General features: G+C 54.4%; 3 protein-coding genes across 3 annotated transcripts; all 3 read right to left on the bottom strand.

Moving 5' to 3' along the window:
- Positions 1–525: 525 nt before the first annotated feature.
- Positions 526–5,352, bottom strand: UHO2_02935 (uncharacterized protein; the record flags this gene model as incomplete). The annotated part of the gene is made up of 1 exon (XM_041555723.1): positions 526–5,352. The coding sequence occupies one exon, from the start codon at positions 5,350–5,352 to the stop codon at positions 526–528; it is 4,827 nt and encodes a 1,608-aa protein (XP_041411657.1).
- A 1,375-nt stretch (positions 5,353–6,727) lies between these two features.
- UHO2_02936 (uncharacterized protein) lies at positions 6,728–11,815 on the bottom strand (the record flags this gene model as incomplete). Its single annotated transcript, XM_041555724.1, has 1 exon — positions 6,728–11,815. The coding sequence occupies one exon, from the start codon at positions 11,813–11,815 to the stop codon at positions 6,728–6,730; it is 5,088 nt and encodes a 1,695-aa protein (XP_041411658.1).
- Positions 11,816–14,294: 2,479 nt separating this feature from the next.
- Positions 14,295–15,917, bottom strand: UHO2_02937 (putative KGD2 - dihydrolipoyl transsuccinylase component of the alpha-ketoglutarate dehydrogenase complex; the record flags this gene model as incomplete). The annotated part of the gene is made up of 2 exons (XM_041555725.1): positions 14,295–15,600; positions 15,751–15,917. The coding sequence occupies 2 exons, from the start codon at positions 15,915–15,917 to the stop codon at positions 14,295–14,297; spliced, it is 1,473 nt and encodes a 490-aa protein (XP_041411659.1).
- Positions 15,918–16,244: the final 327 nt, after the last annotated feature.

Below are 16,244 nucleotides of genomic sequence, written 5' to 3' on the forward strand. Positions count from 1 at the left end.
TTTGCTTAAGTGCACTCAACAATGCCTTGGCATGGCCAACCTCGACTCCTCACACCACTCAGTTTGCAAGGAGGAGAGTAAAAATGCATGACTGCTTAGTCATTTACTGTTTTCCCACAAACCTCGCTCCACGTCGCCACCTGTCAACTCCCACCAATGCTCAATGCCACAACGCCACCCACCAACACTCTCCATCCCACTCAACAACAGCATGCAGTCACACATGCTACGTCATCCATTCACACACACAGACCGACGTAGAAGCATATATAGTTCACACTATCACCTTGTACTTAGCCTTACAAAGTAACGATTTTGACTGCTCGCTATCTCGAACCTGCTGTGTTTCTCAACACATTTAACAAGCATGTAGTCATACGTGGCACCTCACCTTCACATACTGACCATAGAAGCATATATACTCTTGACATTACTGTGCTTAGTCCTCATGAAATGCCAACGATTTACCGCTTGCTATCTTGACCCGACCGTGTTTCCTTAACAAATATGCTCTGAAGCAGTGAATCAGAGAGTGAACACAGGCGTATTCGCAACCTGAGTACTCTTAGTGAAATCCAACAACCAAATAGGAGTAGCTTTGGGTGGCTGAACAGAAGCTTTCTTAACATACCTCCTTGTCAGACCAGCCTGCTGCCCCACCTGCTGCTTTAGCGAAGAAGATCCGGAGCTCCACGAGAGCTGCTGCTTGCTACCGTAGTTCACCATCATTCCACCTTCGATGTCAAACCTAGCCTTCCTGACGTCGAAGGCTTTTTCCTCATCCTCTTCTTCAAATGTGTGTCGTTGAGTAGCCCAATTCAAGCCACCTTCTAACGCGCTCGATGAGGTAGTGTTGCACATCTTAGCAGCTCCTACTGCGACTGAAGCGGCACCGTGCTGACTTGTCAAGTACCCGCTCAGGCCCGAGAATGCGCCTGTGATTCCCTGCAGACTCATCCTGCTCAGCGCCCTCGAACCAATGGCAGCGAGACTTGACGCAGAGGACAGCTGCGATTCGTGTCCTCTGAACGCGTCTTGCAGTACAGAAGATTGTGAGTTAGGGTGAGTGGAATCGAAACTCTCTCGAAGATATGCTGAGCGTGCAACAGGTGGTCGTTTGCCACCAAAGATACTAGCAGCCCTCATACCAGAAGTGGTGGTGCTGATGGGCTTGCCGTCTTTGTTGATCTTTGCGGTTGGTAGAAGGCCATTGCCCTGCACAATGATGGGAGGCAAGTCCAAAGGCTCTTCCGAGTTGCTCAGAGGCGGGAGAACGTCTTCGTTCAGGATCCCGAAGAAGTCTTCTACGCCTTCTGAGGTGCTGTGCAGCTTACGAGAACGAGATTTACCCCATTCGAAGCTCCATTCGCGGTGGAACTCTGGTCGGGGGGATGGAGGAGTACGCTCGTCGTGTTGCAAAGGTGGAGTGGCGGGAGTCGCGTGACTATCGCCTGAGCCGGAACTGGAGCAAGACGAGGGTTGATTGCTGTACTCATTCGGGTTGGCGAACCGAGTTGCGGTCTCGTTAGATCGGAAGAGATCGGGAGTAGGGGGAGCATTTTCAGCATCCTGATACGTCGCACCGAAGCTCGACTCGCTCATATCCAAGCTAGGCCTGACTGCACTCGCTTCGACATCGATCCAGGCTGGACTGGCAGCTCCTTTGTCTACACTCGCACCCAGGGTACCGTTGCTACCTTCGACGCTCTCGGACACCTCAGAGACTTCCTCGATCTCGTCCAGAGTTTGAAGGCTGCCCATTCCCAACCCCACCAGCTCACTTTCCGAAGAGGAAGGCAGCTTGGTGAAGAAAGAATCAGACATGTCCGAATCGTTGTCGGTGTGCGCCGTTTCGTCGGTGTGCATCGAAAGCGAAGCACTGCTCAGAGATTGACCAAAGCTGCCCATGGACGAATCGTAGGCAAAGACGTGGCGTTTGTTTTTACCGAGAAGACCGCTGGATCGTCGAACGCTGCTGCTGAATGATTCCGAGTTTGACATTCCGCCATCGTCTCGACTCTCATCAGCAAAGTCGAAGCTGTGCTCCTCCGTGGCTGCGGAAGCTTTTTCCTCGCTAGGAGGCTGTGTTGACGGCTGCTGCTGCTGCAAACGCGCGATCTCCTCCTTGGCGTGAACATGTTGCTTGCGCTCGTGCTCAAGGCTACCTGCAAGATTGAAGATCTGCTGACGCATTTGCGCGAGCAACTGCGTAATCTGCGGCGGAGCGTCCTCGTGTCCAAGGCTGGGCGAGGAAGCAACGCCTAGACTAGGGCTGACAGCACCAAGGTTGGGACTCCTCAACATGTGAGTCAAATCAAGTTGGGACTGCTCCAACGCAGAGAGGACTTTAAGCTCGTCAGTAGGCACAGCACCAGCTCCTTGCTCGATAGCATCGGTAAGTTGCTTGATACGCAATCTTGCTGCAGCGCGAAGTTTCCTGTTCTCATCCGACTTGAACTTCTCTGTTCGCAAAGTCTTCTCCAGATCCTGACACCTCGAGCGCCAACCCTCGATATCATCTTTCAACACCTCTCGTTCAGCTTGCAGATCCTCCAATTGCTCCTTCGTCTGTTCAAACTCGGCACGCATGGCGTCCAACGCGTCCTGGGCTTGACGAGCTGCAGTCTCTGCTCGCTGAGCTCTATCAAAGAGATGTTCCTCCTTGTCTAAGTTCCATTGTTCGAGTTCGGCCTTTTCTCGAGCACTGCGCTCGGTCTCGTTGGCAAGCTCACGCTCGAGCATCTCGACTTGCCTCTTGGTGGACTCGAGCAGCGCTGCATCGCAGTTGGCCTTAGCCTTGAGCTCGTCGTGCACAGCAAGCGGAACACCGCCAAGGCTAGCGATGGAGTCAGATGCGGAAGGCGACGATGGGGCCTCGGGAACTGAGGCTGTAGATGGCTTGTAGATGATCGATGAGCGGCGTGCAGCGCGGCTGGAAGCAGACGAGCCGCCGAAAGCGTTGACATGGTCACTGTCACGCGAAGAGGAACCTCCAAGGGGAGCTGCAGAGAGAGGTCCCATGATGAGACTGCGACGGCGCTGGGCGGGAGTGGTGGTGATGGAGCCATTGACGCTGCCGGAAGTGGTCGAATTGCCGGCAGAACCAGCCTCCATGATAGAGGTGAGGTTGGCTTGGCTGCCGAGACGCAAAGTGCGCATGCCTTGGCGGGAAGAGGCTGATCCTGAGGAAGCAGAAGTGGAGTCGGCGGAAACAGGTGTGGGGATGGGAGCGATGACCGAGTTGCGGTGAGCACGAAGGATCTGCTGCTGCAGCTCCATCAGCTGTCGCTGCTCTTCGTTGGCCTTCTCTTCGGCGTTGACCTCTGTAGCCTCGAAGCTCGTGGCATCCTGCGTACCTTGGGCCTCCACTTCGGCAACAGCGGGTTTCTGCTCAACTTCGGCAGCAGCAATCGTCGACAAGTCCGGACAGGTAGTGCTGCGACTAGGCATGCCAACTGTTGTCTCCTCCCCCTTGGCAGCCTCAGGCAAAGCCGCAGTCGAAGCCTTCGGTGTGACCTCGTCCGAGATAGACGGTGGCATAAGTGGCGAAAGGTTGGAGTTAGGCATCGAAGGACTGCTGACAAGCCCGGTACGCTGGGATGGCGTCAAGTAGAGACTAGGCGGACGAGACTTTAGCTTGAGGGGCTTTGGTGCCAGACTAGCTCGTCGATTGCGCTTGACAATTTCATCCTCCATCTGGCGGCGTTGCTTAGTAGCCTCTTGCTCTGCTGTGAGGCTGCCATCAGCGAGCATGTCCATGCTCTGACGCTCGCGAGTGGGCGATGAAGCATCTTCCTCCTCTTCCTCCTCCATAAGGGTGCCGAGTCCCTCGGGTTGTGGTGATTCGGGGCGGAGAATGATCGAGTCCGGTCGTCCTGGGCTCGAATGGTAAGCACTGGGCAGTGCAGGGGAAGAGAAGCCGGCAGAAAGAAACGATGAGGTGGAAGGAGGAACGAGACTGCGGCCCCAGCTCTCACGGCGGCTGGAAGTAACCGGAGCAGAGTTGGGCACAGGGCCAGAGCCATTGAGGGCAGCATCAAGAGTGTGAGCAGCATTCCAGCTGGCTCTTTGCTCGTTGATCTCGTTTTGGTGGATCTCTTCCAAGTTGGGGATCTGAATGCTTTCCGTCCTCGTGTGTCCAGAGAGACGTCGAGAAGCACGCGAGCCGGCACCTGCAGAAGAGGGCGCGCAGTCAGCCGGGGTTGAACGCGCAGGTGATGTGCGACCTTCGAGTTTGTCAAGTGCAGAGAGACGCCCCTGTGCACCCTCCTCGGCTTCCTCAGCAGCATCAGCAATGGCTTTCCTCCAATCCCATTGCTGGCCGCTCACCCGGGCATCGTGGTTGCTATTGCTATTGGCAGAGCTTGGTACAGCAGAGGCGAAGAGCAAGCTAGCCGATGGCAGATTCGACATGCGCGAGCTGTGACGTCGTGATGATCCCATAGACTGCAAAGAAGTAGGTGTGTTGGTCATGTCGAGTCCAAGGCCGGCGGCACCAACACCGCCCATGATCTCCATGCTCTCACGTTTGGTGGCAACGCTAGGAGTGCGGGCATGTCGGCTGAGACGGCGAGAGTGAGGCAGATTTGCTGCTGAGGCTGAGGGGGAAGGGGCAGCCATGCTCTGGGATGCAGGTCGATCAAAGAGCGCTGGAGAGACGGGGCTGAGGTTGCTAAAGCGGTCGGTAGAGGCCGAGCTCGGTCGCAGACTCGAAGATACGGACCCACCGAAAAGGATGGAAGAGTCGAGGAACTGCTGCGATCGACGTTGTGCGTTTGAAACTTTGGGGATGTCGGTCTCGGCACGATGCTCGATGGCGAGCACGACGGGCTCTTTCTTCTTTGCGCCGAGCATGGAAATGCTGACGGGACGCGAGAGGGAGAAGTTGCGGGAGTGTGTGCGAGAATGCATGCGACTAGCATTTGGGGCGACGATCGAAGCGGGTCGTCCAGGCACGGAGGATGATGTTGGGGCAGGGCTAGTTGCGATTGCCTGCGCTTGCGCGAACAATGGATCAGGTGTGATGGAAATGGAGCCAGCACGAGAGTGGCCACGGCCGTGAGCGGATCGCGATGCAGTACGAGCGTGTGATGTGGATGCACTGGCAGTAGGCACAGAAGAGGTGGGCGCCTGGGAGACAATCTGATTGGAGAGAGCAGCCGCTACGGCTGTCGTGGGAGGAACATCTGTGGAACGAGCACCAGAATCGGACCGAGCGTGAGAGGAGGATGTCGAGGAGCGCTTCTGAGCCATGAGAGCTTGCTTTGCGCGATACTTCTGGAGTTTCTTTTTGGCCGAGAGAATCTGCTCGCCGCGATCAGATGCCATATGGGTTGTGGATGATGATGACATATCGTCGTTGTAAAGTGGTTGCAATGAGATGCCAGCCGTGATGGAAGGGTGTGAAGAACAACTGCTGTCTTGCCTTGAAGCGCCAATGCCGAAGTGATGTTGATTGCAAGAGCAGTGACGAGGTGAGAGTTGTTGCCGTTGTAGAGGATCTAAAATGGTCTCGATGCTGCCAGCAGCAAGGATGGTCAATGGTGGTGGTGCGAAGGGCAAATGTCTTGCTGTTTTGACCAGCAAAAGAGGGACGGTGGCAGACGAAGCAGAGCTTAACCTCACAGAGGGGGCCTGCGTTGTATGGCTATTATTAAGGACGAGCTGAGTGGGTTCCAAAGGTCGATCGCGGTGACTGTTATGAAGTGGTTGTTAGTTTTGTCGGTCGTGGCGTTGGTGGGTGCAAGTGAGGCTGAGCGATGACGGAAGGTGAAGACCGAGCTTGAGATGAAGCTAAGCAAAAGTGAATGCAGAACGAGAAACCGAATGGGGAGCCGAATGGGGAGCCGAATAGGATACGAGAAAGAAGAGGAGACGATGATGGTGTCGCCGCCTTTGGGGGAAGGGGATGGTTGGCGATGAGAGAGGAGACGGAGGAGGGCAAAGCGAGGAAGAAAGGGGAGCTGGTGCCAAAAAAAAAAAAAAAAGAAAAAGTGGGAACGGTGAGAGAAATGAGGAGAGCGAGGCATAAGGAGGCATAAGGAGAGGGAAGCGTAAGGAGAGGGAAGCGTAAGGAATGCAGACAGACACGCACGCGCAGCAACACGCGCAGCAACACGCGCTTGCAGAGAGTTGCAGCAGCGATTTGAGACGACGTTCGGTAGCTTCGGATGGCGAGGCTCTGAATGTCGCAGATCCTTGTGGTTACTTAGCGAGTCAATCAAGCAGCAAAAGTGAGCAACCAAGCGAGCGAATCCTCTCGCACAGAATGTGAGTGTCTGAGAAAACAAGGAACCCTGGGCACCTTTTCAGTCAGTGTTTTACGTGTCGCTGACAGTCAAATATTGCCCCTGCACAAAGCGACTGACCGGCATGCTTTTGGAAATAAGCTCCAATTTCTATTTAGTTTCTAATGCCACTTGCTCCTATTTCAAAGTCTTGAGCTACAACCGGTGCATAACTTTCAAATCATTTCTTTTTTCCTTTTCGAGAATTTCATTTCTTTGTTGTCCGGCGTGGGAAAAGCTAGGCGAGGGGTTCAAGTGCCTCAGATCGATTCGATTTTGAAGTAAGTTAGCAAGACACGTACGCGAGTCGTGATTTTGATTCTGAGACCAACAAGGAGGAACCAACTTGCCTCTTATCGCGCCTTTCAACATTCGTAATGATCCAGCATAGAATACAAAGAATGATACAGTTACAGCTATGAGCCCGATTCGCTCCATCTTTACGCGAGGATAACATGGCGGGGCACGCCACTAGCCTTCGAATATTTCCTCCCGCCACTGACTGTCTCATCCATCTGAATACCCAAGCCGTTCGCCCAAGTGGCCCTGTTGTCCCACTCTTGCGGGCTAGCATGAGCCGTGGTGTCTAGCATCATCTCCTCGCGTGTCAACCAACGCAAATCGCGATTGTTGTATCCAACCGACCTCGATCTGCGCAGTGCGCCAGATTGCTTCACCGAGTCTAATGGTGACACTGCTGCCAGCTTGGGCATCGTTTCTGACGCTGCCATCTCAACTCCGTTAGGAAAAAGAGTCGATACGTGCGAGTTGTGCTTCGATCTGTGGTCGTTGCGATGACGCAGAGACGAATCGCGATGAGGTGTGAGTGGTGCCTTGGCTGATTTGGGTAGGTAGTGTCGACCTTCTCGCCCCTTTTGTTGCGCAGACGATTCCTGCAGACCGGCCCGACTGAGAAGCGTGCCGTCTTTCGAGACTTGCTCCTTCATCCGTTGAGGTGGGACGGGAAACTCAAAGTCAACCGCGAGCGAGGAGGCAATGCTGTATGATGTGTCTGGTCGCACCTCCGCACTGCCCTTAGAGCTTAAGGATGTCTCTGCCGTCGGCTCAGTCTGCAAGACCTTCGCAGAACTCGAGCCAGACACAGCCTGACTGTCGCCAGTTGCCACGTCCATCGCAGTGTGGAAAGACATGACGCTGCCTGCGTTCGAGTTCTTGCGACCCATGGGCGAGGCTATGACCGAAAGCAAGGCCGGAGAACCAGTTGCTGAAGCTCGCCCACCCGCAATCTCGGGCACTTGCAAGCCACTACCGCCACACAAGGACGATCTCGAAGCAGCAGCTGACTGGGCCAAGCTCTCGCCCTGAAGCTTTGGCACAGCTTCCATGGGCGTTTGGAGACCTGCAAGCGCCAATCGTGCAGCAAGCAATGGATCACTCTGCTTCTTTTTGGCGTACTTCTCCTGAAACTGCAGTTGACGTCTGGCTTCCTTTTCGGCAAGGCGCTTTTCCCGCTCCAACAGCTCCTGGCGCTTGGCCTGCGCTGCTTCTTCCGATGTCGCGAATGACCGTTGCTTTGAGTGCTGCTTGCTGCCATCCTCGACGTGAGCAGTCTCAACGTCTGCACCCTTGTCACTAGCAGGCTGCCCATCCTGCACGTGAAGCAGAGGAGCCGTGGGCAAAGCAGGGACCAAAGTCGGGTTCATCATATCCATCGAGCTCCAAGCTTTCCGGGACGACAGCGAAGTAGAACGACGTCGATGACGAGCAGCTACAACGCTCGAGTTGCCTGAAGAACGAGGAAGCATATTGGCCGCATCGCGCATCACCATGACCGCTTCACCGGCGCTCTTTGTCTCGCTGACATTCCGGCGGACGCGCTTCGATGGTGCACGGCCGAGACGGATGGCCTCTTCCGCCAGTTGGCTTGTTACTGTTACTGGGGCTGCGTTCTGCGAAGTCGTTTGGTCCACGTCACCAAGCAGCTTCCTATCATGAAAAGCAGACAGTCTGACAAAGCGCGGCACGGGTGCAGAGCAGCCTTGGTGATTGCAAGGCGACGCAGCTAGAGACTCTTCATCGGGCATGTCGCGAATCTCCCTCTCTGCTGCAGCCGACCCAACTTGGGCATCAGACAACAATTGCAGCCTTCGACTGAGATCTTCGTTGAGAGCTTTCTGACGCTGTGCCTCTCTTTCATCGACGCGAACATAGTTAAAGTCGGCAGCTACAACATTGGCCTGCGACTTCTTTCGCAGCGTGTTGCTGCGAGAAAGTGTAGGAGCCTCAGCCATCGGCAGCGATCGATCGGCACCACCGTTACCAACCCAGTCCTTGACTCTGCCTTTGCCGAGCGCAACGACCTCTGCACGTCTTGCCTGACCAACTTCAGCTCCGAGCGCGCTCAAGGCATCCTCGGACTGACGACTCTCGCTCCAGAGGTCACTGCTTCGTGCTGTCATGCGAGAGGCGGTGCTCGCTCTCTTGGCCTGTTGGACGGTCGTTTGACTGAAGTTGGGCCCTGTCGAGCCCTCCCATCGGTGCTGTCGAGTGCGGAATGAGTGTTGAGAAGCAGCTGGGCTCTGGGCAGGGAGGAGCCCGACTGAGTTTGCATCGCTTTCAGCAACCAAGCTAGCAGGCACGTTGCGCATGCGAATGGTGAAAGCCTGCGAGGCATCAGACAATGCCCCCGATGCAGCAGACAACCCTGAGATACTGGGCTGGGCTGCAACGCCACGTGCCGCACGAATGGTGCTTGAGCCCGAAGAGTGGATGGATGCGAACTCGTGCTTAGTGTCGGAGCGTGTAGTAGCTTGCGAGGTCGACCGGAGCTGTTCTGAGTCGCTCTTGGCTGCCGCCTCCCTCTTGTCAGAGCTGTCCGTCATCCTCTCGATCGGAGCGCCGTCCTCGTCGTCGAGTGGTCTGCCCGCACTGTTGAGAGGGCGGAAGAAGAGTCTTTCGGTGGCATCATCACCGTCGCGGCTGTCATCGTCGGAAGCGTCGGTGTTGACGACCAGCTTTCGAAGCTTGAGCAATGGGGTATCGGCTTCACCAGCGCTGATGAGTGACCATGGACGTTCAACTGACAGAGACGTGTCTGCGATGCTGTGCACGCCGGATGACAGACGCTTGCCCTTCAAAGAAGGCAAGGCACTAGGAGCAAGGTTCTGGTGTGCGGCATTGATGCTCGAGTTAGGCTTGTCGGCAGCTGTGGTAGGTGTACTGGGACGGATGTTGATGCTCGGCACCGAAGTATCAGCAGCGTCCGCAGGGGCAGTTGACGCCCCGAGAAGGCCCAGACCCTGCACAGCTCTCTCTTCTCGCTGCTCGCGCTTTGTTTGCTGATGTGCAACATTGCTCAGAGCAGGCACGATTCGACGAGCGACAAGATTGGGGCTTGTCTCGACATCCGAGATCGAGTCGGCCAACACTGCAGGTTGAGTTGCTGGCGAAGAAGCGAGCCTTGCGCCCAACGGTGAACCCGCGTCATGGTCGACCTCGAGCGCCCTGAACGTCCGACCGTAGACAGGAGTGCTTGAACTGCTATCAATCTCTTCCTGCTTGACCTCGGGAGCAGGCTTGCGTCGGATCTGGCTCTTGGAGCGGACAATCTTGACGGGCATCTCAGCAGGCTTGGGTCGGGAGGATCCATCCATGCTGGCTAGTGACATTCGCTCGTTTTGGGCGGGAGAGGCGATGCCGATCGGTTGAGTGGCTCTCTGTTTCCAGCTCTCGATCTCAGGTGTGGAAGGCCTTTGGGAACTTGCGTCGGTGTTGTTGCGGCCAAACTTGAGTCGTGCACGTAAGGAAGGTCTTCGTGAATGATTCGAGGTCGATGAATTGGCCGCTGCTGCTACGCTCTTATGACGCCTGTAGGCAGGATACATCTGGCTGAGCGTGGAAGCTGATTGCGGAAGCGCTGGCGAGTCAGCGGCAGAGAAGGAATGCGAGCTGCTAGCGAACATGGATCCAATCATGGAAAGACTCTTGCTGCTCTTGCGATGGCTGAGGCTTCGGCCAATCTGACTGGGACGACGCTGGATATTCGTTGTTGCCGAAGGGTCAGTTGGATCAGGAGAGGTCGAAATGGGAATTGGGCCCGACATGGGCATCGAGGTCAAGGGAAACGAGCGGCTTGTCGAGTGCTTCGCCTGTCTCGCGCGTGCAGGCTCGAGTGCCAAATGCTCCTTCTTAGCAGCAGAGTCGTTAGAGAGCGAAGGACGAGAAGGGAAGGTAAAGACCGAGACTTTACTGCTCTCGCTATCGTTTGTCCTTGACAGTGCGTTGGCATGGCTGCTACCTCGCCGACTCTCGAGTGAGTTGGTTTGATCCATCGCTGAGCTAGGCCCGACGGTGCGAGAAGATATTGTCCTGTCCAGATCAGCATCAGCCTTCAAGGCTTTACTTTCTTGCGTTGAGACCTGCCAACCAGCCGATATGACAGCCAGTAGAGGCGACTTGCTGTTCCCGGCAAAGGTGGCATCTCTGAGCGGAGGTAGAGGATTGACGTCGAGATCGTGTTTTGGCAAGACATTGACAGGGCTGGAAACAGACTTCCGCCGTCCGAAAAACTTTGCAAATCGACCTGTCGAAGAGCTGGTGGGTCTGATCGGCTCGAAAGTGTTCACAGGAACGACATCAATGCTCGGAAATACTATCGGAGGAAGTGAGTTGCCCGAGATAGCCGTAGATTCGACAGCCGGTTTTATGGATGCCATTTGCTGCAGGATCTTTTCGGACTGCGTAGCGGTTGAATCGCTTGAGCCGTTGCGACGACGCAGACTTGGCCTTCGGAAGATGGAGGTGCCCATGTTGGATCTGTCTCGAGGTGTGCTGTTTGTTCCTGTTGACGCAGAGGCTGGTGGGAAAGGAGATCGCGACTTGGTGCTTTTTCTCCTGAGTAAAGAAGCTGAGGTAGTCGCAGCTGCCGAGATCGGCTCGTGAGCTACTTGACTTGTCGTCGTCGACTGGGTAGGTTGATGAGCTGACGAGGAAGTGATGGACCGTGTCGATGACGATGATGCCAAAGGTGGTCGCGAAGGTGGTGAGTTGACAAGAGCAACGGTCGGACAGCGAGGAGATAGGGAAGCAGATGGGGCAGACAAACAGAACAGCCTATCGTACTGACTGATTTGAGGGCTTGTGCCGATATGAGCTGAAGAGGCTGCTGCACTTGGCAACGAAGGCGTGTGGGGAAGTGGCGAGATGGAGGGTAATGGTGCAGCAGAAGGTCGATTGGACGATGGAGCATGTAATGGCGCTTCGCCTATGCTGTGATCGTCAGCGGTGGAGTAATGCGATCCTCGGTTGTGGCTGGGGCTTGGCTGAAGTTGGCGGAGGGGGTAAAGCATGTTGCTGTCTGTGTCTAAGGAAGTGCGTGGTTTCGACGAACGGCCAAAGGTGAATCGCTCGCGAGTCGAAGCTGATCGGCGAAGCTTGGCGGAGGATGGTGTGGCAGTGAATGCTGATCCATGGTAAGATGTTGAAGCAGCGGAAGATGAAGCAGCGGAAGATGAAGCATCGTGCGCCACTTGAGGCGACGACCGCCTGAGCAAGTCGGTAAATGGCATGATGAATGACGACTGGCGAGACAATGGGGGTAGCTACGCCACTACTGCTTCAGAACATGGCTTTTTGTTGATGCATATAGCCGGCAAGCAAGGAGCAAACGAAGCGAGGGTGGGGCTGAATGTCGGAGTGGAGACCAGAGGGATGGAAGCGCCACTCTACGATGCCGAAAACAGGTAGGGTTGCGAGCGGATGGTGATGTAGTCAACGGAGAAGAAAGAGCAAACAACGGCGGATGCGGGCCTGACTCGTCGCGGGCGTCCACGATCTGACTTGGGTAGCAAAGACGAGAGAAGGAGGAGGAGAGGACGGAGCAGCAAATTTGCGAGGATTGTCGGCAAGAGGTTTCAGCTGTGGACCATCCAAAAAGGTCCGAACTGGTCAAGATGAGACAAAGTAGCTCCTCCTCCTGACTTGCTCCTCAAGCTGAAAAGGATGGTTGATAGTGTACCTGAAAGCAAACGCTCTGACTGCAATGAGCTGCAGTATCCCACAGACACACCAAAGCCACCAAAGCCACCACGTCAAGAAGCTTGTGCCAAGTTGTGACTTTGCTCGTCTCTCAGCCGTCTCTCAGCCATCTCTCAGCCGAACTCCTGTGAGCCAAGTCAAGTGGAGAAGGTCAATATTTTGTGTGTGTACAGCTATATGTGGTGTATGTGAGCATGCAGTGCTGTCGCACAAAATCAGGGTCACGGTTCGTTGCTGGCGTTGACGCTGGCGTTCTTGCAGGCGGAAGAGCAAAGCGGGCGTGTGACAAGCCCACGTCCTACGCCCAACTAGTTCAAGTCAGGCACGTTAAAGTCAGGCACGCCCCTAACTCGACTTGCCGCAGAAAACTGAATTTCAAGGGGGTATCAATTTTCGAGTGTTTTTAGAAACACGTGTTTCTCAATTTTGACGACATTTCCCCGTTTTTGAACACCCCATTTTGGAGCATCCAAAAAACACATTTGCAACAAAGGTGACATTTGGTTCGATTTAACGCGTATGTTATCAAATTCATTGTCAGTAATGAAGGAGGGAAGCAAGCAAGCAAGCAAGCAAGCAAGCAAGCGGTTGCGCATCCGCACTTCATTTGTCACACAGTAATGAAGGACATAATGCATAGGTATGAAGGACATGATGCACAGTAATGAATGTCATGAGGCACCAGTGTGATGAAGTGAAGCAAGCGGATGCGCATCCGTGCATCCGCACTTCATTTTGGAGAGTGATGAAAAAGTGAGTCCACTTTACCGGGTCCCGAGGCGTGTTTTTTTTACAATTTTGGGTGAGCTTACATAAGGTTTTTGTGCGAAATAAAAACAGGTCAAAATCGAGAAACACGTGTTTCTAAAAACACACAAAAATTGATACCCCCTATTGGTTATTCCAGCGTATTTTCAACTATTACCCTTCAACTGATTAAGAGTCTGAAGCTCAATGCAATGCCTTATGATCGGTTTCGCTGGAACAGATTGTAAGGTTGCTTTCGAACGAGTTCCGACTAACCGCCGTGAACACTCCGTCCAGTGGTAGTGCAGCACAATCAAGGTCCTAAAAGACTTGCTGAAGCTATACTAGTGTATAGTATGATGGTGTCTGTCTTGACACAAGTCTTCGTAATGTCGACAGCCGCACATTAGTGTCAGAATGGTTGGGGTCTGGACCGCAGTAGAGAACTGCCTTTGGTATGTGATCGAGAGGTCTGGATTGCAGTAGAAACCGCCTTCGGTGTCGAACGTTTTTTATCAGCTCAACACTCAGCTGGTTGACTGGGAGCCTTTGAGCCAGCAAGCCACCTTACTGATCCGAAATCTAACATGGCTTCTGTATCGGTTTCTGTATCGTCTAACTGATCCTCATCTGTGCGGCCGTGTGAGTCAGGCTGGGATCAAGAATACTGTAATCACGAGTACACCACCGCACACACAGTTCTGGCAGATCTTGACTCGACGCCCTACTTTGGCGAGCTGGCCCACCGTCTCGGGTTCGGGCAAGGACATCGCCTTCGAAAATCTCATCTCCCTTCTATGCTCATTCTCACTCTCGAGATCGACAACAACTTACTCATATAGGGTTTGAGACCAAGCAGAAGATCTGTGCTGATCAGCGGAACAAATACCCTTTTGTATCCGATTCAGATTGGGTCCATGATGGTCCTGTTGTACAGAGCTGACTCGGCATCTGACTTCCAGGCTCAGCTAGACACGGCAGCGCATAGCCAAAAGCACATGCACTCAGCCCCGCCATCTCTTCTTTCCGTCGCTCTCAACTAGCTTCCAGGGTCACGAGTTGACATAGAGATCAAGCTGATGCTCAACCCCCGATCTTGTATCGACCCTGACCGATCAGATCCGACTCACAGCCTTGGCACAAACAGCCCTTCGTACAACGAGAAGGCAAGCGGAACAGAGCATGATGGTTATACGAGTTAACTAACAATGAAAGACAGAGCTTCTACAGGCGCTTCTTAGCCGCAATCTTGAGATGCATGAATTAGAGAAGCATACTGGGCATGTCCTCGATGTACTGCTTCAGCTTGACCAAGAACGTAACGGCCTCACGACCGTCAAGCAGTCGGTGGTCGTAAGTGAGAGCGACAACCATGATCGGTCGGATCTCGACCTTGCCGTTGACGACCCAAGCCTTCTCCTTAACAGCGTGCATACCCAGAATAGCCGAACCGGGCAAGTTCAAGATGGGAGTACCGAACAGCGATCCGAAAACACCACCGTTGCTGATGGTAAAAGTACCACCGGTCATGTCTTCAAGCGTCAATTTGTTGTCACGCGCCTTTTTGCCGAGGTCAGCGATAGCCTGTTCGATTTCGATCAGCGACATGGTCTCAAGGTTTCGCACGACAGGTGTAACGAGACCCTTGTCCGTCGAGACGGCGACCGAAAGGTCGACAAAGTCGCGGTAGACGATGGTGTCTCCGAGACCAGCGCCCTCAATGCTGGCGTTGGCGGCAGGGACGTCCTTGAGAGCCATAGCGGAAGCCTTTGCGAAGGCCGACATGAAACCGAGCTTGACACCCTTCTCCTTCAGGATGCGGTCTTTGTGTCGTGCACGGAAGGCCATGAGGCTGGACATGTCGATCTCGTTGAAAGTAGTAAGCGAAGCAGCGGTGTTCTGCGACTGCTTCAAGCGCTCAGCGATCCGGAGACGCATGCGCGACATCTTGACACGGTTCTCCTCTCGGCTGCCAGCGGCGGGTTTTGTCGACGAAGAGGATGACGAAGAGGATGAAGACGAGGAGGAAGACTTGGATGAAGACGAAGATGTAGAGGGCTTCGAGGGAGGAGGTGTCGAGTTGGCGGGCGAAGGACGTGCCTCAGGGTCAGCAGAAGGTGCAGGCTTCTTGTCGCCGCTGCTGCTGCTCTTCTTAGCGGGCTGCTGGTTCTCGTCTGCCTTGGGCTTCTCCTCCTGCTTGGGCTTCTCCTCCTGCTTGGGCTTCTTCCCCTGCTTGGGCTTCTCCTCCTTCTTCTCCTCTTTCTTTTCCGACTGCTTGTCGCCGGAACTGGCGCCGCCAGAGGGAGCCTCACCAGGCTCAAGCTTGAAGAGGTCCTTGCCGACCTCGACAGTGTCCTCCTCGTTGGCAAAGACTTCGGTGATGGTACCAGACTGGGGAGCGTTGACCGAGACGTCAATCTTGTCGGTCTCGATTGTGGCAACTTCCTCATCGGCATTGACAAAGTCGCCGACCTTCTTGTTCCACTGTTTCAAGGTACCTTCAGTGATGGACTCGGCCATCTGAGGCACCTTGACGATTTCCTTGTGGCTCGATGAAGTCGAGAAGCTCCTACGATGGTTGCGATGCAGAAAGCAGAGTCGAAGCAGAAGCAATATAGAATTGAGTGCGAAGCAAAAGCACATCCAAAAGGGGCAGAGACAGGATGAGAGAGTCAGTCGCCATGTTTGAATGCCTTGCATGATGAGTGACTGTACTTACCTCTGGGCAGAAAGCTTTTGGGTGCCAATGACGAACGACCTCTGAGCGGCCGAAGTGACGAGAGTCCGTCGAGCGACGGCGGGTGTGACCATGCGAACGGAGCCAGTTCGGAGAGCAAGGCTCCTGGCGGCGCGAGCGCCATTCTGAGCGACAGATCGAGCAAGCATTGCGATGACGACCTAGTTCCAGTGATGCGCGTTAAGGACGTGTTCGAATCGTGTAGAGGTCTCCAAAAGATATCCTGTCGAACAAAAGAATGGTTTTCGACGAAAAGAAAGGAGAAGGGGGATGTAGTAAAGAAAGAAGGGGTGTGGAGAAGGATGAGCAAGTGACACACACAGATCAAGCAGGCTTGCTGCTGTTGCGCTCACCTGTGCAACACTGAGCCTTTCTACTCACGACTGCAGGGCCAAGGGTGTGTGTCTTGCTGTTCTGTCTGTGTCTGTGTTGAGAAGAATTTCCAATCGGCGAGCCAGGCAAGAGGGAAAGACAAA

Source organism: Ustilago hordei, assembly GCF_900519145.1.
Source record: "Ustilago hordei strain Uho2 genome assembly, contig: UHO2_contig_04, whole genome shotgun sequence".
In the NCBI taxonomy this organism is placed as follows: domain Eukaryota; kingdom Fungi; phylum Basidiomycota; class Ustilaginomycetes; order Ustilaginales; family Ustilaginaceae; genus Ustilago; species Ustilago hordei.